Source organism: Halichoeres trimaculatus, unplaced genomic scaffold (assembly GCF_033239565.1).
Source record: "Halichoeres trimaculatus isolate MK-OKI-2021-1 unplaced genomic scaffold, fHalTri1.1 fHalTri1_scaffold_20, whole genome shotgun sequence".
Taxonomy (NCBI): Eukaryota; Metazoa; Chordata; class Actinopteri; order Labriformes; family Labridae; genus Halichoeres; species Halichoeres trimaculatus.
This window is the reverse complement of record NW_027437198.1, coordinates 25,169,032-25,194,473: the sequence shown is the minus strand read 5'-3', so window position 1 is coordinate 25,194,473 and position 25,442 is coordinate 25,169,032. Positions and strand designations below refer to the sequence as shown.

The 25,442-nt window shown below is 38.1% G+C and overlaps 1 protein-coding gene and 1 long non-coding RNA gene across 3 annotated transcripts; both read left to right on the top strand.

The window, feature by feature from the left end:
• The first annotated feature begins 7,756 nt into the window (after window positions 1–7,756).
• On the top strand, window positions 7,757–8,463 carry tcap (titin-cap (telethonin)). Its single transcript, XM_074697565.1, has 2 exons — window positions 7,757–7,981; window positions 8,073–8,463. The coding sequence occupies exons 1-2, from the start codon at window positions 7,830–7,832 to the stop codon at window positions 8,461–8,463; spliced, it is 543 nt and encodes a 180-aa protein (XP_074553666.1). The 5' UTR covers window positions 7,757–7,829.
• A 1,511-nt stretch (window positions 8,464–9,974) lies between these two features.
• Window positions 9,975–19,269, top strand: LOC141810041 (uncharacterized). 2 transcript variants are annotated; one of them, XR_012600040.1, is made up of 5 exons: window positions 9,975–10,107; window positions 12,404–12,526; window positions 13,482–13,608; window positions 15,818–15,884; window positions 19,194–19,269. It is a non-coding gene; the product is annotated as an uncharacterized LOC141810041 (long non-coding RNA). The 2 variants fall into 2 exon arrangements; XR_012600041.1 differs by lacking the exon at window positions 19,194–19,269 and adding an exon at window positions 15,964–16,289.
• The last annotated feature ends 6,173 nt before the right edge of the window (window positions 19,270–25,442 follow it).

Below are 25,442 nucleotides of genomic sequence, written 5' to 3'. Positions count from 1 at the left end.
TCTAATCCATATCCCTTGTAAGAACACAGCGCCCACTTCAACCTTAGTTAATCTTAAACATGCAGTACTCAATGTCAGATCTTTAAATAACAAATCACTTTTAATTAATAATTTTATTTCCTCTTATGATCTTGATTTTATGTTTTTAACTGAGACATGGCTTGACAAAAACACAGCTAAAGCAGTCCTGATTGAGTCTAGTCCACCTCATTTCAGTTTTGTGTCTGAAACACGACAAAACCAGAGGGGTGGGGGAGTCTGTGCCATATTCAGGGACAATATACTCACCCGCAAGTTGTGGTTTGGAGTTTTTTCATCATTTGAGTATGTGTCATTCAAAATGGAGCTAAAACAGTCTTCCATACTTTATATCACCATCTACAAACCACCTCAGAGTTGTTTTATTGATGATTTTACCGAATTTCTTTCAGTTGTGTGCACTGATTTCGACTGTTTGGTCATAACAGGGGACTTGAATGTGCACCTGGATGTAGCCCATGACAAACAAGCCAGAGAACTCACTGCTGTCCTTGAGACGTTTGGTTTAACTCAGCATGTAACTGAACCCACCCACAGCAGAGGACACACTTTGGATGTGGTCATTACTAAGAATGTTTTCATTTCAAAAGTGGATGTTGTCGATGTTGCTCTGTCTGATCATTTCTGTGTTTTCTTTGACCTGTCTGTTACACCCAAACCAGCATTTGGGTCTGCAGTCGTTAAGAGGAGACTCATAAATGACAGCACAGGGACACAGTTCAAGGAAATGATTCAGTTTGATGATGCCCTGTGTTCTAATGTTGATGACCTGTTGAGCTCTTACACGTCAAGTGTTTTAAATGTTTTGGATACCATTGCTCCTGTCAAGGTTAGAATGGTTAAAGATATGCAAAAGGCGCCATGGAGAAAAGAAGACTCAGTCAGGGCACAGAAAAGGGAGTGCCGTAGAGCTGAGCGGAAATGGCGCAAGTCAAAGCTCCAGGTTCATTATGAGATCTACAAAGAAAAGTTATGTTTGTTTAACCAGACTTTACGTAGAACAAGAGAAAACTATTTTTCTCAAATCATCAAAAGCTACAGTAACAACTCTCGTGTCCTGTTTGCTACAGTCAACAGATTAACAAATCCTCCAGCTTCACTGCCCCCAGAACTCATTTCCACATCCAAATGCAATGAGTTTGCAATATTCTTTAACGACAAAGTTCAAGCCATTAAAAGTACAATAATTTCATCAATACAAGGAACTACTCTGCAGCCACTTAGACACCCAGAGCTGACACATTTCTCATTAGTAACTAACAAAACAGTTGAAGAGATCATCTGCAATCTGAGTCCATCAACGTGCTGCCTTGACGAGTTACCCACTAGATTTCTAAAGTCTGTGTTGAGCAGTTTGTTACCACAACTCACTCATCTGGTCAACATCTCACTTCAGACTGGAACATTTCCAAAGGCCTTAAAAACTGCTGTCATTAAGCCTCTCCTGAAGAAGAGCAGTCTTGATGCCACAGTACTGAATAACTACCGGCCTGTATCAAACCTGCCATTCTTAGGCAAAGTCCTAGAAAAAGCTGTATACCAACAGCTTACTGACTTTCTCCTGCATAACAATGTGTTTGATACTTTCCAATCAGGCTTTAGGCCCCACCACAGCACTGAGACAGCTCTGGTCAAGGTGACAAATGATATCCGCCTGAACACAGACGCAGGCAAAGTCTCAGTCTTAGTTTTGCTGGATCTGAGCGCTGCCTTTGACACTGTTGACCATGTGATCTTATTACAGAGGTTAGAAAACTGGGTGGGAATATCTGGTACTGCTTTAAACTGGTTCAAGTCTTATCTCGAGGGCAGGACTTTCTTTGTTGAAATTGGTAACTGTGTCTCAGACCAAATGGCCCTGACCTGTGGTGTTCCCCAGGGTTCAATCCTGGGACCCCTATTGTTTAATTTGTACATGCTCCCATTGGGTCAGCTAATACGCAGCTGTAATGTGTCCTACCACAGCTATGCTGATGACACTCAGATCTACGTGTCAATGACGGCAGGCGAACATGGGCCTGTAGATTCACTCTGTCGCTGCGTTGAACAGATCAGTATGTGGATGCAGAACAATTTCCTCCAGCTGAACTCAGACAAAACTGAAACCCTTGTCTGTGGCCCACAGAAACAAAGAGAAAGGGTTATCAGTCACCTTCAGACTCTCTCTCTAAATGTGAGTAACCAGGTTAGAAATCTAGGGGTGATATTGGACTCAGACCTGAACTTTAACAGCCACATTAAATCAATAACATCAGCGGCTTTTTACCATCTCAAAAACATTGCCAGGATTAAAGGAATAGTGTCTAAACCTGACTTAGAGAGACTGATCCATGCATTTGTCTCCAGCAGGTTAGATTACTGTAACGGCCTGCTCACTGGTCTCTCAAAACGAGCTGTAAGACAGCTGCAGTACATCCAGAACGCTGCTGCTCGGGTCCTGACCAGAACCAGGAAATACGACCATATAAGTCCAGTTCTCAGGTCTCTGCACTGGCTTCCTGTGGCTCAGAGAATAGACTTTAAAACAGCTCTGCTTGTTTACAAGTCCCTTCATGGTCTAGCACCAAAGTACATCTTGGACATGCTAGAACCATATGAACCAACTCGGTCTCTGAGAACCTCAGGGAGGGGTCTCTTGCTGGTGCCCAGAGTCAGGACTAAACACGGTGAGGCTTCATTCCAGTTTTATGCCCCCAAAATCTGGAACAGTCTGCCAGAAGATGTGAGACAGGCCTCAACTCTGACAATGTTCAAAGCCCGGCTGAAAACAGTTCTGTTCAGCTTAGCATACAACAACTGAAGTATTTTATCTGCACTCTCCTCTTTTAATTTAATTAATCATTTTTTATGTTTTATGATGTGATTTTATGCAATGATTTTATTTTGCCTATTGTGATTTTATTTTATGTTAGCTGTAAAGCACTTTGAATTGCCTTGTGTATGAATTGTGCTCTACAAATAAACTTGCCTTGCCTTGCCTTGCCTATTTTTTATTTTTCAAAAATTTGCAAAAGTAAAACAACAAAATTTTAAAACTTGGATTTTTTTAAAAATTGTTGTTACAAAAATTTGCAAAATTAAAAAAAAAAAAAAATATATATATATATATTTATATATATATATATATATATATATATATATATATATATATATATATATATATATATATATATATTTGCAGAATCAAAAAAAAATCAAAAATGTCAAAAATTGTACAAGAAAAAAAATTCAACAATTCACAAAAAAATTCAAAATATTTCAATCTTCAAAATGTTGCAAAAATTTGCAAAAGTAAAAAAAAGAAATTCAAAAACTTGGATTTGTTTTAAAATTGCTGTTACAAAAGTTTGCGAAATTAAAAAAATAATTAAAAATATTCGCAAAAATTAAAAGAAATCAAAAATTTAAAAAACTATACAAGAAAAACATTTCAAAAATTTACAAAAAAAACCCAAAATATTTCAATCTTCAAAATTTTGCAAATATTTCAAGAGCTTTCATTGTTTAGAAAATTTGACATTTATAAAAAAATATTTGTGACCTCAAAAATTTAACAAAACAAAAAAAAAGAAATTAAAAAAAAAGTCTGCAGTTAGCACAAAGGCGAAAAAATGGAGGAAATGTCGACTGTGTTAGCAGTAGTAAATGTAGAGTTCTAGAGACAGGTTTCTCGCTTATAGTCCTTTCAGCTGGGTTACCGTGATTTTTAAGCCATAATTCTTTTAAATTTTGTCTAAACTGTGAAATAAATGATGAGGGACATTTCTAGGGAGCGTAGTCTGACAGAGAAATGTTGAATAACTCTAAATTCAGTATAATATGGATTTATGTTGAAAAATAGTCACAACTTTTGTCCAAAACACAGCTGACAAAATAATGCACCAGATTTGTTTTTTGTTACTTAAATATCTAAGAATCATTCAGAGCTTAACCTCACCAACAAATGACTTTTTCCCATTGTTGTAAATCTGAAATGTTTCCCTAATTAAAGAACCACTCAGGTGATAACTCCACAGGGACTGAACTAAAGGAGGCTCAACAACATCACTCCTTATAAGCGAAGGACAAGGCTCCTCCAGTCTGGTGCTCTGCGCTCACGTGGCCTCGCCGCCTGTTCACTCGTGCCTGGCGTTCACCCTGATCTGCAAATACACACCAAGTCCTGGCCCGGTGCAGCCTGTCTGGTGTCTGATCGTCCCTCTGGGCCTGCACCGGGTTGCAGGATGGGTCTGGTGTTTGGGCAGTCAGCTGTTTGTTGTTGTTGATACAGTTATATAAGAGGGGCACTCTCATTAGAGCACATGTTTGAACACACACACTCTGCTCACACACTCATACAAATAGCTTCTAACAAATACACTCAGCTCCCTGGTGGCAGCTTAGCACATTGGAGACTTCTCAAACTTGTTTCCAAACAGGCACTTAAGGCTCTTTGACCTGCGTAGGAGGCCCCGCTCTGCCCTGCCAGACTCACCCTCCCTGGTGAAAAAGTCTGACTAACTTTATCTTCACGCAATCACAATATTTTTACTTATTTACCTTCTCCTGAGGAGCCGCGGCTTCATCCTCCCACTCTCTGTCCCTTCCTCAGTGACAGCTCATTTAGTGTCACTTCCCAGCAGCTGTGGCAGGGTGATTACGCAACCAGGAGCTCTTCCTGTCCAGGCCGGGGGACGGGAAGGAGGATTGATCCGCGTGATGGGGGCCAACCTCATCACTGCTCACCCCTGCAGACCCCTCAACTCGCCGTCTTCATTAGCATCGCATGACTCACACACCTGACGTCCTCCTGCAGCTTCAGCTGTCGAATAACAACAAATAAAAGACTTTGATTCCTGCTTTTCAGTCTGTTTGCTCTGAGTCAAGTGGATTCAAGTGTTTGACAAACATTAGACACAGCGGGTTTCTTAAATAGCATGTGATGGCATGAGTGAGAGCAGGACTCCTGGGATGCCCCCGATGTTCTCGCTTTCTTTTCTCTTTTTAGCGCCGGGCAATAATTTACTACTGCAGTGTCAACCTGCTGAAAAGTCACAGCGAGGAAACGGAGGAGCGGCTGACAGGTTGAATAATTTACTCGACAGGTGAAACAGCACTGAGCTGTTGCATAAGCAGCTTCAACAGCAGCAGCAGTCAAAAACTGAAATCTCATCAAGTGTTTTTGTCTTATTTTAAGAAAAATTGTCTTGTTATATTTGATATGAGCCACATTTATCTGCCAATGGAGCAAGAGAAATTTTCTCAAAAATTTGCTTGAAACTAGAATAAAGTCTTAATACAAGTAACCTTTCTCTTACCCCATAAGCAGATTTTTTTTTTAAAACTTGTTACAAACAATTCAAACCTCATTTTCGTCTCTAAATAACTTGAAGTAAGACATTTTTCTAGACTAGTCAGGTGAATGTGGATCATATTGAGTTTATTAAGACATTTCCTACTGAAAATTAGAAAGAAAACACTTAATCAGATTTCATTTTTTCCAGTGTAGAAATAAAAAAATGTGTTTTGAGTATGAGTATTTTTTTTGGTTACAATCTCCAGTCCAGAATATGAATTATGTGCCTCCACTTAAAAAATAAATACAAAAATCAATCAATAAATAAATAAACTATATATATATATATATATATATATATATATATATATATATATATATATATATATATATATATATATATATATTTATGTGCTTGCACAAAACTTTTTTTTTTTTAGAAAACTCTGTAACTGACACTTGATTAGATTTCATTTTTTCCTGTGTAAAAATTTCAAAATGTGTTTTAAGTATGAGTATTTTATTTCGGTTACAATCTCCAGTCCATAATATGAATTATGTGCCATTATTTGAAAAAATAAATAAACAATCAAAAATAAAAAAATGATGTGCTTACACAAAACCTCTTTTTTTTTTTTTTTTTTAGCAAACTTTGTTACTGATACTTGATGTTAATTCAGTTTTTCCAGCGTAGAATTCAAAAAATGTGTATTGAGTATGAGTATTTTATTTCAGTTACAATCTCCAGTCCAGAATATGAATTATGTGCCATCACATAATAAATAAATAAATAAACAAAAAAATATATATTACTGTGCTTGCACAAATTTTTTTTTCTATATTAATTTTTTTTTTTTTTTTTAGAAAACTCTGTAACTGAAAAATACAGAAAAAGATTAGGGCCACTGAAAGAAAAAAAAAAAATTCTTTGCCCCAAACAATAAGCTTAAGTTTACAATATTTAAGAATTTTAAGGTGCGAGACTATGTGAATTATTTATTTGTAGTTTTATGATTATTCATTATTCTAATAACTCTTTTCTGGCGTTTAATTATAGGATCTATATATGTAATGTATATTTTTCTCCAAAACTCGGCACAATATGACATTTATAGCATTATAAGTGAGAAATTTAATATATGCAAGCATTTCTTACTCAACAAATCCCCTGTGTGATAAATAATACCAATAGATTTAGTATTTTTTTATATAATTTATATATGGCTTCTTACTTAGTTTTTGATGTCAAATTACTCCCAAGTTTTCTTTTTTTTGTTTTTTTGCATACTCTTACAATTTCAGTTCCATTGAAAATTGATTCTGTTTCTACGGAAAAAGATTAGGACCACTGAAAAATTAAAAGAAAAAAAAAGACATTTTTTATTCCTTTAAAAAAAAAAAAAATCAGAATCTTGAGTTTTTTTTCTCAGAATATGACAGTGATTAAAAAAAAATGGACTCTCTTTTCAGTCGCCCTAATCCTTTCCGTGTATTTCACAGTTAGCCCCAACAAAAAATGTGATAATTCTGCACAGATTGAGAACATGTGGGACTAATAATACACACATAGTGTGAATGATCAGCCCTCTTGTCATTAGGAGCATGAGACTCCACGCTGTGTGTGTGCCAGATCTGATTTCTGCGATCTGATGATGCCAGTTCCTGATGTGGATGAGTGAGTCAGACCAGGAACTGGTGGTAACACCACACCTGTCAGAGGTGAGTGTGTCTTCTGTGTGTGTGTGTGTGTGTGTGTGTGCGGTGTGTCTCACAGCCTGTAACCAGAGTTGATTATGGCTTGCGTGGCGCTCTGTCACTGAGATAATGAATCACTGGGGAAGAAGCTCTCACAGCTACTGCACTGTAATGGCATCTAATGAGGGGGTCTGATGTTTTCACACACAGCACAGCCGCCGTACACACTTCCTCTGAGCTGGAGCGGGATTTAAATTCAGGGTGAAACTCCATAAAGTTCCTCAGATTGTCACCTTCCACGACACATGCCTCAGGTGTTGTTTCTACAGCGGGGTCATGTGAGCTTTCCACATTAGCGCGATGCCTCTCTGCTTTTGTGCAGCAGGTTTAAAGTCAGGGTTAAGATTCTGTCTCCGGCTGAACCTGCTGCTTGTCTGTCTCCATGTTTATGTAATCTCTAAGACACTTTGATCCCAGCTGAAGTGGTGTGTTGATTACAGAGGTGACTTGGCGTACGATTTGAAAATCAGGGGATTTTCCCCCCCAATTACCCTCGACCCCTCCCCAGAGAGGCTTCCAGCACTCGGGAATGAGACACGGAGGACTCGGTGTCAGATGTCAGCACGCAGTGATTGTAGAGTGACAACACGGGTCAGAAATAGAAACAGATCAACTATAAAAGCCCAGACATACACGGTGCTCAGAGTAACAGAGCTCACAGCCAGGAGCAGCATCCCTGAACCCAAACAGCCTCATCACAGCAGCACCAGCAGATCTCACCCACGAGGCCCAGAGAAGGAGACAACCTGAGACAGCAGAGATGATGCCCATCTGTACCGTCCTGCAGAAGCGTAACGGCGTGGTGGTGGGGGCGAAGCTGAGCTGCAGCGTACGGGAGGAGAACAAGGCCCACAGGGAGAGCTACAGCGCCGACTGGCACAGCGTCAGTCTCAAGACGCATCCCGAGGAGAGGTGAGAGCTCCCTGATAGATCCACAGGGCAGGTCTAGAGCTGATCCAGTCTCCAATAGTCTCTAACTCCAGCTTCTCTCTGTTGTCCGCAGGCAAACCGTGAATTTTAATGACAGCTCCAGGAGGGAGACTCTGTCCCGGCAGTGGCTGGCCCGGTCCCTCCAGCAGACCTGTCCCTCTGGGGTTTTCAGAGTAGGCACCGTGGAAAGAGGCGTGAGAGAGCACCAGCTGCTGCCAAAGAGAAACACTCTCCCTCTGCCCATCTTCACCCCCGCAGAGCTCGGCATCAGGCTCGGACGTGGAGCCCCACACACCGAGGAGGACCTGAGGCCCTTCCCCACCCCAGACGGAGCCTGTCCCAGCAAGAGGACCGTGGACGAGATCACCAGGGATCTGCCGCCTGTCAAGCCGACACTCATAGAGTTCGCCAAAGACCCCAAGGTCCTGGGTCGCTCTATGTCCCAAGAGGCCCAGAGGGGGTGAAAAACTACAGGACTCACAGAGGAGGGCGAGGAGGAGGGTGACAGCTGGGGAAGGATAGTCATTGATCAGAGCGTGTCAGGAAGGAGAAAGACGAGGTGTATATAGATTTATCTCTGTGATGACATCCATCAGCACTGTAAAAACTGTAGGTCGTTAGTGTTATCTGTGTTTCTTGGTAAGCACGGCTCCAGGTAAATGTCACACTTTGTCACTGATGGCATTTGGTGGTTGACATTATGATGGAGGGAGAGGGTGTGTGTTCTCAGCTGTGCCACAGACAGATCTCTGTCTGTGCTGGCCAGCTGACCTCAACGAATGAACGGGATCCAAAGTAACGCAGCAAACAACTGAAACATCTTTTTAAGGTAAAAGAAAGTAGAGTCAGGAGGTGAAGGATTCAAGCAGTAACACAGAAAGTGAGAGATGGAAAAAGTGGAGAGAAAGAGAAAAAGCCGAGGTTGAGAAACATCCAGGCTTCGACGGTCTCTGATCTTTGTGCAGAGTACAGAACGCTCTGGCATGTTCACACATTGTAACTGTACATAAGTGTGTGTCTGTCTTTGAGTGTGAGTGTGTGTGTCTGCTGAAACCTCTTATTAAGAGGACGTGGAATAAGCTATTCTTTACTGTTAGATGAGACAGCTCATACATATTTATATCTGATAGATGAAGAGATACTGCACTATCTGAGAATACAAATGAGTATGAAATGTGTGAAATTGTGTATATTTTTCATAATAAAAGCTGAGCTGCTCTTCAGTCATCTGTTTTTGTGTTTCCTTTAATGTGAACTAGCGACAGACCACGACAGAGATAAAATAGATGAATTAATCTAATACAAAGTCAACAATAAAAACATTAGGTAACCTAAATATAATCTAACATAAGAAACTGGAATACTACAAAAATGTAAACTTAACAACACAGGCTACCTTAGTTGGCTGGGACATGTAGGACTCCTCAATTTAAATTAAATGAAACAAATAAAAATAAAATAAAATAAAATAGAATGAAGTAAATAATAGTAAAAATACTAAAATAATAAAACTTTCAGACATACAAATCAACATTTTAAGGCCGATTTAAGAAAAAGCTAGTGTTTCTCCGGGATAAAGACTCCACTTCCCATGAGCACTTGCACCTGCCGTGATAAAGACGCTTCTTTACTGGTGTAGTGTGCGTTTGTTTTGGAGCAAATGAATGGAGAGCTGATCCTCTTTCAACTTTTCTTTGTTAAAGACAAATTTTTATCAGATAAAATGAGAAACTAGAATACTACAAAAATGTAAACTTAACAAAATACCTTAGTTGGCTAGGACAAGTGGGACTCCTGAATTTAAATAATCTAAATAAAATGAAATAAATAAAAATAAAATAAGATAAAATAGAATAAAGTAAATTATAGTAAAAATAGTAAAATAAAAAAACTTTTAGACATACAAATCAACATTTTAAAGCCGATTTAAGGAAAAGCTAGTGTTTCTCCGGGATTAAGACTCCGTTTCCCATGAGCACTTGCACCTGCCGTGATTAAGACGTTACCCTAGTGGTGTGCGTTTGTTTTGGAGCAAATGAATGGAGAGCTGATCTGCTTTTAATTTTTCTTCGTTAAAGACAACTTATTACCGGATACAAAGCGACGAGGTGAGGTATTTATCGTTTGAACCCGTTTGAATTGTGATATTAACAAACTTCGTTAACTCTGTATGTAGCTTAGCATGTCTTAGCCTTTAGCTGGCGCTCTGTCACTCACCCGTTTAGCTTCCCTCGGTTCTTGTGTCAAGTCTCTTTCGGACACTCCAGCTCCAGCTTCCTGTGATTCAACAAAATGAACTAAAGAAATCGTTTTCAGCATAGAAAAGCTCAGAGCTCTCTTCGTACTGCTAAACTTCTCCGGCGCGGTGTTGTCATAGGAACGTACGTGCCGTAAATCGATCCGGTCCTCGACGACTCAGACCGGGAAACAGGCAGAATTAAAAATAGCTTTGAGAAATCACACAACTCGGTGCCGATAATCTCATTTTAAATTTTGGATTCCCACCAAACATTTATGAGTGATTTTCCAGCTATCAAAGAAGATTTCTGTACGGGCAGAAATAAGAAACACAAAAGTGTACGTAATTTTTTTTTTTGCTATGCTACAATGCTACAATAACTTGACACAAAAAGGAACTCTTTTGCTGTTTTTGTTGAATAAAATTTGATTTATAAGAGTGTTTTTTTACTATGTGGCCAGATTTTGGATTATAAGTCCCCCATAAGATTAAAAATTAATTTTGATTCAGCAATAACTTCATTGACAAATGTAGTTTTTAAGATATATAAATATTTTTTTTCATTTTCCTAAAAAAAAACAAACAAAAAAAAAACACCTGTCACATGGGGTCACTGTCATTTCTACTACACACACCACAAAATGTTACTACAGAGATTTTTTTTTTTAACCTTTGTATACTTGCAACTGGAGCCTGACCAATTAAGCGTTGCCTTTCACTGATTAATCAACACTGGCTAAAATGTAGCCAATTATAAAAAATTTTGCTCCACGGAGATTCTTTCGCTCCTGTTCCTGTGTGACTGTGTGTTAGGCTGCACACTGCCCAAGTGTCCCAGTTGCTTTTTTGTGAGATAAACAGAGATAAATGCTAGTGTTAATTATCATGTCCATCATTATCCAATGTAAGACTATAATACGACGTTTTAATGTTGTGTAAGTTGCTCATTGTGTGTTTACAGTTTAACATTTTTTCTACTTACTGTATTTAAAGTTTGACTTTTTATTTATTATTGTGTTTACAGCTTGTTCTTATTTATCATTGGTTTACACTACAGTTCTTATGTTGACAGTTTTATAATTAAAGTTCCTTGTATTAATTTAATATTTTTCTGTATCCGTCTTGAATCATATGGGTATTATAATAACTTGTGTTCATTTACAGTATATATCCTGTGTATATCAATGAATTTATTATATATATCAGCCGATATATCGGATATCGGCTGATATATCGGATATCGACTGATATATCGGATATCGGCTTTTTTTGTCCCCAGTGTAGGCAGCGGCCCCAAAAATCCTATATCGGTTTAGTTTTGCAAAACTAAGAGTAAGTTTACTAGTCCTCATTTAAAACAGCTCATATTACCTTTGAATGTCCAAAAACAATAGAAATAATACCATAATATTGTGTATTTTGAGTATATTTTATTCTAACAATGCTAAACCTTGTCATTTCCACATTAGTCATTACCATCACTTTGTTTATTGTAATGGAAATGACATTGTTAGTGCTATAAATGCATTTATAAATTATTCCCAGCAATTCTCAGTGTTACACATAAGTTCCAGCTGCAGAGACAGTATAATGGCTGTTCTCATTGATTTCAAGCTTATGCAAGTGTACCTCTGTGAGATTTGATGATACTTAATTGTTTCATGAGTAATCTCAAGTTTTCAAAGCAAAGGAGATAAATAAAGGAACAAATCTAATTTAAAATTAATAATTAAGGGTTAAAAATATGTGGAAAACTTCTGTATAAGTACTGTGCAGAAAACTAAACTCAGCTGGAGCTTAAAAGAAGAAAGTAAAATGAAAATATTACAAACTTTATGTAACATCAGGAAGCACAGTTGCGCAGACGATGAGTCAGATTCATTTTACTTAATTTCCCTCATTAAACTTTGTTGTTCTACCTCCTGAGTTTCTCCTTAGCTCACAGTACTGTTCCTGAGTGTGTACTCAGTGCTTAAATAGATCCACAACTTTTTTAATTTACTCTGTTAATCTTTGATGTTCTCAGTCTAATCTAATTGATCAACTGTTGCTTTGATAGCTGCACATCTCTAATCTCATTCCTCTGATGGATACATTGTTTTCCTAACCCCTCTGACCTACTGTTCCTCTCTTTTCCTCATCACTCTCTCTTGTGTCTCTGATAGGCGGCGCGTGGTGCTTTGATATAAATAGCTGGGTAAACATTGCCATCGCCCTGGAGACAGCGGAAACAACTGTATTGGCTCGGACTTTGCGTATGAGCTTTTAATCCCCATGTTTTATCAAAGGTTTGCTTCCTCCACCACCTATCTTTAAAATCACCCACACACCCACTCACACTGCTGCTGCTGCTGCTGCTGCTCCTGCTACTGAGCGCCACTGCTCCCCAACCCTGCACTGTCACAGTACAATACAGTTTCCAAATGTTCCTCTAAACCCTGAAACTATTTCTGGTGGATGCCAAGGAATGTGGGAACTCAGATGACGTGTTGTCACAGACGAATCCTGTAAATTGACATTGAAATTCTTTCCTATGCCTCAGCTGTCTCTTGACATGGTGCTGCTGTAGTCGAACATTTGGCAAACTGCGCCTTGCTGGTTCTGCAAACCAGCTCAACTGATAGCACATTCTTTACTGGAGACTGAGAGGAGCTGAAACGCTCGTAACAAAGAAAAATCAGCTTCACAAATATATATACAGATGTCATTTTCCTTCCTGTGTGTTCATCACTCCCCTCTGTGTCCTCTCTTATCCTCGTAAGCACTCATCACGGTGTATTTAAAGAGCAGGTCACGCAGAGTTACACAGCAGAGTCCTCTGTGGTGTCACACTCTTACTCCATCCCCTGTGGTTGCATGGTAAAGCCTTTACATTAGCCCTGGGACATGCAGAGTGTCTGTGAATGCTTGTCAGCGCAGAAATGCATCCTGAATTCCTCTTTAATGCGTTCTGCACGGTGTGTTGTGAATGTGCCTTTCCTCTGAATATGAGCTGCTGCCCCCTGCTGGATGGTTTGAGTGATGAAACAAAACCTGAAATCATAGCTAATCACATGAGCTGTATTCAGCTCTGTTGTTCTCTGTAGATAAAGAATGAAGCCACATGAGCTTCTGATCAAACCCTTCAGTCGCTCACAATCAGCAAGACTAGAATCACAAACAGCGTCACCAATCAGAGCTCTTTCATGGTGATTACCATGGAGCTGCTGTTAACACTTAACACTTGTCTTGTCACCCGCTTAGGAGGCTCTGATGACATCACAGGAGTCAACGGTGTGAATCCACGGGTTGGGCGGGTGTTGCTGCGTGGTCAGTTTTACCTGCTGCAGGAGTGACGTCGGCTCCTTCAATCCCAGAGGAGCTGGGCGAGGTACGAGGAGCTGATATGTCACCTTAAACACACTTTAGTGCCTCTCTATGTGCGTGGATTTGTTAAATGTTAATTAATTGCACAGTAACTTTACACTTATTTCTTTAAACATATATTTTATTCACTTTTCTTTATGATGATTGATTGATGATGAAATTATTTAAAAAAGCAAAACATAGTTCATATATTGACAGCAATAAAAACACGAAGAGTAAGTGACATAATTGTTTCATGAATCAACCAATCTGTCTTCCAAGCCATAAGTATATATATTTATGAGTAGTGATGTGCTGACTAATCTGAAATATTGATATATTGATGTGGATGTTGAGATCAGTATTGATCAATACGATAGACTGGTTACGATAGACACCATTTGACTGGTTTTGAAGCCAAAATACCCCCGTCACAGGCGCCACCATTGTACCAGTTGAGACTGTGAGGGATTCTGGGAGAATCTGAGTGGAGCCGGGTGACAAAAATAATTAATATTTATTTTCTTTTCGAGAGTCTAATCACTTCATGGCTCTACCTCCCAACATATTTTACATGCATTTACATGCATGAGAGCAGCAGCTGTCAATCATCGTTAAATGTTACGCAAAGCCTCGTTTTAATCCTCGTATAACTAATGAAAATGAAAATTTTCAGAAAAAAAGAGGACTTGAACACAACACAGCCCAATATTATCTTCAAATCACAACAGCAAACGGATATGAGAAACATTTCTACCAGGTGTATTAATTTTTCAAAGTTTGACCTCAGCCCATCTGGAATGACTGGATGGTTGGATCTTTTAACCTATACTGCAGACAGCCACCAGGGGGAGCAGTTTTCGTGGCAACCTCACTTCAAGTCAAGCTAGCGGACATCAATTTTTTGTTACAGTCTATGATCAATACTTGGGTAATGAGCTAGATACTTAAGTTTCAGTTTCTCTTCTCTACATGCGCTCCTCTAAATCACCCATGTGCTCATAGCTGTCTAGATGGATAGATAGAAATTTGTCTCATTAAAACCAGAAATTTGTCTTTGACACAGCTCCAAATACGAATTTAAACACACTAACACAATAAATCCCGCTTTGAAAATTAGAAATTAATGATTTTCATTTTCTGTCTTTTCGTTTATATGTGACAGGAAGTGCGTTTGTAAGACCACGTGTGTGACGTACCATGGTACTGTGTGGCTCTTGGTCTCTGAGTGGTTGAAATCAGTCCGTTTCGTTCACATTTATCTCTTTATCAAAATAATCTCTGATTTGTAGGTACGTGTAGAAATCTTTACTATCTAAGTTGTATACTCTCCTCAGTTCAATAAAGCTTTTCTATTTCTAATCCTAGCTTGATTTTGCTTCAGTCTTCAGAAGATAAAACCAATAACTCAAAGCAAGGCCATGCAACACTTTTAGAAATAAGGAGCGATTGTCTTCAGGGAACAGGTGGAAGCTGAAGAGCTCTTGAGCAGAAAACATCTTTTCTTCTAGTGGAATCACTTTGTCTTTTTAAATAAAATCTGGCACAAGATTTATACCACTTCATCCTGCAGCTGAGTGATGAAACTTCTTTTCGATTTGTTTTGGATAGAGCAAGCTGTGTTTGTTCTTTGCCTGACTGTAAATCTTTCCTCCATGACCCTGAGTCACTCCGGGTCACCTGTCTTTGTGGCGTGGGTGAGGATGTAGGTTTGTGGGGCAGGGTGATCTGATACAGGGGGCACGCAGGGTTGGATAAACTTAGGGCTGGTGGCTTAGCTCTGGGTCAGACTGTTTGTCCAGATTTATCTCCTAATGCATCATTATAAAGTTTTTACTGCCAAAGTTTCTGTTCAGTTAAACTGTCTCCTCGGTCAGAAATGAAAAGAAAATCAACACTTTGTGACTTATTTCGAGAATATTAGGGGAATAGCAGCGAGGTAGATTCCTAAAGTTTTAAAATGTCAAACAGAGAGAAAATAAAGGTGAGACTAAATCACAAGCAGGTGCGTTTGTTTTCAAATAAATACCTTTGAAGACACTTTTGGGAGTTTATTACATTTTAAAGTCTCTGTAACAAAGTTTGGGACATTTTGATGAATAAGTTTTTCAAGTGGTGAAGAGGAAATACATTTTTGTGATTTTGAATTTCACGATAAAAGCCCCTTCTAAACATATTTCACTCTTCTGTTTAACTGATCTGACCCTGACACCGTCTTTGTGTGGTTCCCACAGCCGGCCCGGTTGTTGTCCTCATGACCTGGAGAACCCGAGCACACCGGATCACCGTCGGCTCTTCAGGGTATGCACACTGAGCATTTCACACAAATCCACATGCAGCTCTGGCAGCACTTTACGAGCTCCTCTGATTGTGTTTCCAGCCTGTTACTCCGTCCTTGAGCCTCTGGATGGCTGGGTGATGAACCCACATTGTGTCAAACCGAGGCTGTGAATACTGAATCCATCGCTCTGTTTCTCACCTGCTTGTCACTCAGTATTTATTCACCGGAGACTCACCTGCCTATAATATTAAACTCCATCTCAAAAAGATACATATCCTGCGTACTACTGAATGTTATATACCCTCTAAGTTATAGGGAACAGCTGTCACCCTGATAAAGTTTTCAAGCCATACAAATGTGAGCACTGGCTGTTATCAGCTCGGTGATGCAACATCAAGAAACTTGTGATATTTCACCATCTTACAAGTCAGTTTCATAAATAATGCAGCAATAATTCAGCAGATGGAGTCCATTAGCTCTTCATGCAAAGAACATGTGACTCACGGGAACATGTGTTGACAGGTTGAGCCGTGGTTTTCCTGACTCAGCATCAGAAGTAGATTATTCAGATGTTATCACATGCATTAGATCAAGTCTGCAACCTGCAGCTCTTTGACTCCTCTGCAGTGGCTCCTTGTAGCTTTAAAAAAGGTCATTGAAATAAAGAATTGTTATTTTCCTTACAGAGGGTGTTGATTATTAAAGACACTGACACTAAATAAAATCCTGCGTTAACATTTAGTTGAACTAAATCTTCATCCCATCTGTCAATAAAGCCTGCCACCGCTCTACTTCACCTCCTACAACATCAACAGCCCACCAACTTTCCTCAAGTTTTACAGCCCTGGGAAGAAAACTAAATCTACAGAAAGACTAATCTGGAAGAAAATACAGATTTTCATTCTGTGTGTTTGGATTTATTAAACTGCCAATGTGCTAAAAAGTACATGTTTGGTCTGTGAAAACTCACAAACAAACAACAAAAAATGATAACTTAAGTGGTATTATCAAAAGATGTTTGCAATTTTAAGTATTCTTTTAAAAATTGTGCATTTTTTGAAATTTCAAGATTATTTAATTTTTGTTTTTGCAAATTTATTTAAGTTTTTCAATATATTTAAAAAAAGAATAAAAAAAAGAAATTATTCAATTTTTTAATTTTTGCAAATTCCAGAACTTTTTTTTAATTTCTTTTTTTTAAAAACATTTTTGCAAATTTATTGAATTCCTTTTCTTCATTTTTTGCGGAATTTTGAGGTTTCTATATTTTTAATTTCTCGTCGTTTTTGAATTTTTTGAATTTTTGCACATTTTTGATTTTTTGCAAATTGTTTAAATTTCATATATTTGAAAAAAATTCAAAGACCTTTTTTTTATTTTATTTAATTTTTTATTTGGAAATTTTTGCTATTTTTGATACAATTTTTGAAGAAAAAATGCATTTTTTTTTTAAATTTCAACATTATTAATAATTTATGAAATTATATAAATGTCTTTTTTATTTTTTTGCAAATTCTTGAAATTACAATTCTTTTTGAAATATTTGCAAATATGTTTTAAAAAATGCATCACACGTACAATTATATAAATTAATCAACTTCTCATTTGGATTATTATTTGCAAGATTTTAAAAATGAACATAAGTTTACAGACTGTATAGTCTTTATTGTGAAGATTAAATAGATTTTGTGGCTCCTGAATGACTTTAATCCAGGTGAGCTGAGGCTAAATGGCTCCTATTAAGGTAAAGGTTGCAGACCCCTGCATTAAATGATCCGTATCTTGCTGATGTCAACAATTAGCTGCTTCAAAACGGGCCTCCTAAGCCTTGCAGCATTTTGACATAATTCTGAACCACACTCTCAAACACAAACTTATGCGCTCTTATTTTATGCATTGTCCAAGTGCAGAGAGCAGACCATAAATAATATATCTGAGTGACTGTGAGCAAGCTGGTAATGTGACAGACAGGCAAGCAGAGCAGTGAGTGTGGGATCCTGAGGTTTTGTCGGAGCGTGGTGACAGTCTGCCATCCCCTCCTTGACATGACCAGCAGGTCTAATGGCAGGAGTGGAGCCAGGAGACATCACGTTTCCTGGGAGCTGCTTCAGGATGGAGGTGGGCTGCTGGGGAGCCTGGGGAGGAAAGCTGGGACTGTAATGAGGCTCTCTGCCTGGAGGCGCTGCAGCTCAGAAAAAACAGCCATACACTCGCATGGGCTGAGGCTTGACACGGAAAGGGGGAAATGACATCTTTTTGCTTTATGCACATAATATTAAACACATCAATCCTGATCTGGTCACGTAAAACTCAGACAGTTTGAGCTACGCAGCTGGTTCGCTGAATCTCAGGCTCACCGTGTCATCACCACGAGCTTGTGCGGCTCACGGCGGATAAATTCCTTCCATCCACATCGATGTGAGAGCCAATGTAATATTATTTACAAGATCCTCAGTGTGTATTCATCAGATTCAGGGGCACGGAGTAACAGGTTGCCAAGGTGCAAAACACAAGCAACAGTTTGTGTATGCACCCACACACACACAGGGAGAAACACACACACACACACACACATTCTCTGGAAGCCAATTACACAGAATCTGGTGACTCCAAGACCCGACACTATAAAAGAATCCACCCCCTCTCAATTTTTATGGTTTTACTGTTACAACTATGAATCACAGCCGAAGCAATTTTTTATTCCGACACAGATCGAACGAAGAGAGAAAACTTTAAAATGTCAAAGTTAAAAATACCAGCAGTTTAACTTAGATTAAATCCAAGGTGGGCGTCTCATATATGCTGTTTATTCTCCACTCTGCAATTTCTCAAGATTGAATCTTTTTTCAGAGTCAGCTCGGCAGAAAACCTGCAGGACCAGACTATCTTTAGATCGTCTTTTCTGTTGTTTTCTTTTTCTCGAGCACAAAGTGTTCAGAGTCCAGCGACAGGTGTGGAAAGGCAGCATGGAAAGTAGAAAGCAGAGTGTTTTGTGCTGCACAGTTTAATTCTCCATAACTCAAAGACACACAGCGTTTCCGCTATGAAGGAGCAAAGTTTCAAACCAAAGGTGTCAGATTGACATAAATCTGAAGATAATCAAACTGATTAAGATTAAGTTCCTTCATACAGTTGAAGAAATTGTCCCTGATTAATGTTTCATTCACAGTAAAGTCCAAACTTAGTGTTTTATCTTCTACAGTCTTCAGGAGTGCAGAAGCTAACAGCAGCAACTGTAGAAAATTCATTTTCTGTCCTAAACTCTGTTTCAGTTTGTCATCACTCTCTGTTGTTTAAAGTTGTTTTTTGGTTTTTAAACTTTTTATCAGAGGATTGGAAAGTGAATAGAGGAGGAAACAAGGTGAGAGTGAGGAGTGATGTAAAGGAAAGAGGCTGCAGGTTGGATTTGTGACGTCATGGGGCAGACAACCTAGATCAACCAACCTTTGTGTTTTACATCTTCAGTTTAGCAAACAACAAACAATCAAGTGAATAAATTTTTAATTATAGAATATATTTCTTTTACATTTTTCTTTCATGTCCTAAGAAATAAGTGGGGAGAAAAAAAGTTTTCAAACTTCCTTTGCTAATTTCTACCTATTTTCCCCATTTTACATCTTATTTTCTTCTCTTAACCCTTTGATATGAAGCTTTATTAAATAACCCATAACATAAAAATAAAAGAAAAAAGAAATGATCATTTGGTCTGTACCAGTGTGATTAGGGTTTTTCCTGTGGCCAGTAGGTGTCAGATGATTTGCAAAAGCAGCAACAACACAACTGCGAAAGTAAAAACACCTTACAAAATGAAAAAAAAACATGGATACAAAAGCAACAACAAAATTTGTAAGAGCTTCACGCAAATGAAAAAGCAGCAACACTTAACAAAATAAAAAACACATCTACAAAAGCAACAACACATTTGCAGATACAACAACACAGATGCAAAAGCAACATCACAGATGCAAAAGCAGCAACACATTTACAAAAGCAGCAACACAGATGCAAAAGCAACAACACAATTGCAAAGCAACAGCATGTTGGCAAAAGCAACAACACATTTGCAAAAGCAGCAACAAGTTTACTAAAGCAAAAGCGACAACGTGTTAGCAAAAGCAACATCACAAATGCAAAAGCAGCAACAGGTTTCTAAAAGCAGCAACACAATTGCAAAAGCCGCAACACATTTGCAAAAGCAACAACACATTTGCAAAGGCTGCAACACATTTGCAAAAGCAGCAACAAGTTTACTAAAGCAAAAGCGACAACCTGTTAGCAAAAGCAACATCACATATGCAAAAGCAGCAACAGGTTTCTAAAAGCAGCAACACAATTGTAAAAGCAGCAACACAATTGCAAAAGCCGCAACACATTTGCAAAAGCAGCAATGCATTTGCAAAAGCAGCAACACATTTGCAAAAGCAGCAACAAGTTTACTAAAGCAAAAGCGACAAAGTGTTAGCAAAAACAACATCACAAATGCAAAAGCAACAACATGTTTGCAAAAACATGTTTACAAAAACAGCAGCAAGTTTACCAAAGCAACAACACAAATCTAAAAGTATCAACACAAATGCAAAAACAACATGTTTGCAAAAGCAGCAACAAGTTTACTAAAGCAACAACACAAATGCAAAAACAACAACATGTTTACTTAAGCAGCAACACAAATGCCAAAGCAACAATGAAAGCTCAAAGCAGTCACCTTTAATAGTTTTCTCACGGATAGTTGATCATATGTTATCACACATAAGTTTTAAAAGGAGGCAAGCTTTTTGAATTAGTTTTTGAATTTTTAGCTGTATAAATATTTAGCTCTAATGCTAACAGCACAGTATGACTGATTCTGTATGCTAAATATAAGATGACACATTACCAGAAAAATATTATAGAAATAAAAGTACCACAAAGTATATTATGAGGTAATCCCTCCCTGTGAAGCTGTAAAAATCACAACTGAAGCTTTGATTAATGAGTTTAAAAAAGGAAAAAAAGTGTTTTGCTGACACAACTTTTCTGTGTCTGTTGGGATAACCGTCCATTAGAAAACTACTGAGGTCGACCTCTTCTGTTGTGTTGTGGCTTTTGCAAATCATCTGAAACCTACTGGTCACCGTAGATTTTCCTCACATTGTCAACAGGAGGAGGAGAAATCATGAGCATGTGCCTGGATGATTTTATACTTTGTGTGATCAGTTTGTCCTTTTGTAGAGTTTTGACCAATCAGAATCAAGTATTCACACAGCTGGATGATAAGTAAGAAATCTGTGTAATAACGTGTAAAAAACTAATTTTTAGGCTTTTAATGAAGTATGAAATTAGAAACTGAAACCAAATTAGACTCTTTCTGTCTAATGGGAGTTACACAGAGAGGGTGCTGCTTTCATTATGACACGGGGCTCAGTTACATGATAAAATATTTATCGGCTTCCTCGTGGCTACAAAATTACAGCAGATGATAACATCGAGCACATCTTTAATCACCAACTTGGTTTGATAAGAGCAGAGATATTAAACGTCTCAATCAGTGAACACTTTCATGTTTCTGCTCAGTTTTATTAGAATTATAAACCTGGATTTATCACGCACCATGGAAGGAGAGGAAGGAGTTCATTTAGACAAAGGATCTTCAACCTGCAGCTCTTTGACTCGTCTGCAGTGGCTCCTTGTAGCTTTGAAAAATATCATTGAAATAAAGAATTGTTATTTTTCTTACAGAGGTGGATCAATTCTTACACTGACACTAAATAAAATCCTGTGTTAACATTTAGTTATACTAAATCTTCATCCCATCTGTATATAAAGCCTGCCACCGCTCTACTTCAGCTCCTACAACATCAACAGCCCACCAACTTTCCATGCACCTGTGGCTAACCTCAAGTTTTACAGCCCTGGGAAGATAATTACATCTACAAAAAGACTAATCTGGAAGAAAATACAGATTTTAATTCTGTGTGGATAGATTCATTTAACTGACAATGAGCTGAATTAATATACATGCTTTATATGAGGCAAGATATTAGCAAACAACAAAAAAAATGTTATACATTTTTGCAAATTTTTTATTTCAATTTTTCAATGTCCTTTTTTTAATTCCATTGTTTTTTTAATCTTTGGGAAATTTTTTAAAAGTTTAGGGTTTTTTTGACAATTTTACAAATTTTTTAAATTTCAAAATTTAAATATTTTGCAAATAAAAGACATTTCATGTTTTACAATTTTTTTTAGCTATCCTCAGTCCATTTTTTTAACTTTTGATTTTTTTCCCAAATATTTGAAATTTCTTTTTTTCTAAATTTATATAAATATTTTAATTTTTCCCACTTTTTTTAAATTTTTAACATATTTTGGTTTTATTTAACCTTTAATCTTTTTTTCAATTCTTAGATTTTTTAAATATTTTTTGAAACATGCAAATTTTCCTCATTTCAAATATTTTGGAAAATTTGCAAATTTATTAGAAATGAAAATTAAGACATCGCATGCACAATTTCATAAATTTAAAAAAACGTATAGCTTTTATTTATTTATTTATTTTTTACAAATTTTTAAGTAAGTATAGATTTTTTTTTTTCACTTTTTTTGTCTTTATTGTAAAGATAAAGTAGATTTTGTGGCTAATTAATGACTTCAATCCAGGTGAATTGAGGCTAAATGGTTCCTATGAAAGTGAAGGTTGCAGACCCCTGGTTTAGACTGTTATAACTGTGCTTTTAGGGCAAATTATTTGGAGTTACACATTTATATACGGCATAATACAAATATTTTGTTCCCTTTTTGTTGCCCCACGACTTTAAAGGTTATGTGGATGAAAGTTGCTTTGATGTTTTAAAGTTTCTTTATTAAGATGTGGACTAGTTTCTGTTTAATTTTTTCAGGAAGTGAGTGTAAAAGAGTTTTAAATTTGCCTCGAGTCACTTCAGGTGATCCTCTAGTATTAATATTTCAGATGTCTGTGATGTGGTCACAGGTGTGCATTAATGGAGAGCTCAGTATGCGCACACAGCCAACAACCCATGTATAATAGATGGTTACAGCTTGAGCATCGCCGTGGCAGACGATACTAATTAGCCCACAGTTTACATTTACTGTACCGACCACGCTGCCTTCCAACTCTCCCACCCTCCTCAACCCGGCGCGCTCCCTGTCAGCGCCGAGGCCTCCACACCCCCACCGCGCCACAGCTCTGTAATTAAAATGCTGCAATCTAGGTGGATCGTCTCTATTTTTAAACTCCTCCTGTCATTGTGTGGCTAATAAGACACAAAGGAAGACATCAAGCCGCAAAAGAGGAGAAGAAGAAGGAGGAGGAGGAGGAGATAGGAGCAACCACATTATGAGGCGATGGCCAACTTTGTGAGAGACGAAGAAAGCAACAAACGGAGTTTAATTGGCGAAGAGGCCTGAGGATTATTTCTGTTCTGTTATCCACGGCGGCCCACGCACTTCATATCCGCTCTCTCAGAAGAACAGATTGTTCTTTCAAGAAAAAAAAGCAGAAAAAAATCTTACAAAATACAACAACAGACTCACCGTGTCCAAGAAATGTTTAGACTGCTGTACAACTTAAAGGAAACAAAGTGAGGCTGCGGAAGTTTAAGTTTGATCAGACTCGAGTGGAAACACAGCGAATTATTCTTCAGCAGATGTTTGGAAACCGTATGAAGCGCTGTGATGGAGTTTTTTACTTTCTTGTAACTTATTTAAAGTGCATCAACAATGGCCTCTACTTAACTCTACACACAGGCGCTTTACAGGAAGTGTGTTAATGTTCAACCCCTGCTCCAAAAAAGTTTGGACATCTGAAATTATGGTAAAAAAAAAATATATATATATATTTTTAAAAAAATAAATACGGTGGGGAAAATAAGTATTGAACATCAACTTTTTTCTCATCACATTTATTTCCAAAGATGCAGTTAAAACAAAATTTCTACCAGACATTGGTATCAACTCAAATAATCCACACATGAAAAGAAATCACAACGTTCAGGTCCATAAATAATGATTATGTGGAATTAAGTACGATAACACAGGAAAAAAGTATTGAACACACCATGGAAAGGCTGTATACTTTGGCAAGGAAATGCACCATACCACCTGAAATCTGTCAGTAATTATTACTTGAACTTCCAATTAGTGCAAACCAACATCAGCTGGGCTAGAGCAAATTGATGGTCCTGTAAAAAAGGTGTTTTTTTCACCAAGCAGGTAAATAGCACACACCTCATGATGGGTAAAGGCAAAGAGCTCTCTGAAGACATTCACAACCTGATTGTTGCTCAGCATCAGAATGGAACTGGTTACAGACTTATATCAAAGCACCTGAATATTCCACTCAGCACCGTTGGGGCCATTATTCACAAGTGGAAGAAGCACCACCTTACCATCAACAGGCCACGCACAGGAGCTCCTTGAAGATTTCTGACCAGGGAGTCAGAAAGATAGTCAGAAGAGGACTCAACCAGCCAAGGACCACCCTGAAAGTGCTCCAGAAAGACTTGGAGGCAGCAGGTACGATTGTTACAGAGAAAACAATAGGCAATGCACTCCACTGCCATGGCCTCTATGGACGCTCAGCCCGCAAGACTCCATTCTTCAAGAACAGGCATGTTGAAGCTGGTTTAAAGTTTGCTCAACAGCATCTTGACAAGCCTGTAGAATACTGGGAGAATGTTGTCTGGTCAGATGAGACCAAAACTGAACTTTTGGGCTGTCATACTCCATACCATGTTTGGAGGAGAAATGGCACTGCACATCAGCCAAAAAACACTACACCAACAGTGAAGTTTGGAGGTGGAAGCATCATGGCATGGGGTTGTTTCTCATCTCATGGTGTTGGCAAACTTCATATAACTGACGGAGCAATGAATGGAGCCATGTATGGGGAAATTCTCGATCTGAATCTGCTGCCATCCACCAGGATGATGAAGATGAGACGTGGCTGGACCTTCCAGCAGGACAACCATCCAAAGCACACGGCAAAGCTGACTCTCAAATGGTTTCAGAAAAAGAAAATCAATCTGTTAGAACGGCCTAGTCAATCACCTGACTTCAATCCAACTGAACATTTGTGGAAAGAAGTAAAGAAAAGGGTTCACCAGAGGGCACCAAAGAATATTCCAGATTTAAAGACAATCTGTGCAGAGGAATGGGCCAAAATCACACCTGAGCAGTGCCTTGGTCTGATGATGCAAAAACAGATTACATTAATATAAAAGTATGAAAAAAATCACATTTAAATTGTTGGGTTTACTTTAAATTGATTTCCTCTCTTATATAAATGAGGCTAATTTCCTGTTTTGATTTTTTCTGTTTGTGAGTTCATCATCCAAACTCGCTCTGAGTGTCTTCAGGTTATAATTAGAACATTTCAGGAGTCATATATAATGCATTTATGGTATATGTCAAATATGAATGAGAGCCTGCAGCTTTTTGACTTTTAATCAGCTTTCTATAGGAACTCTGCCGCTGAGGTTTGATTAAATTATTTGCACTTCTCAGTAATATTTAATCACGCTCATACAGCCCCTCACAGAGGCGGTCATCAGTGTTGGTTAAAGGGTTAGCTCATCACA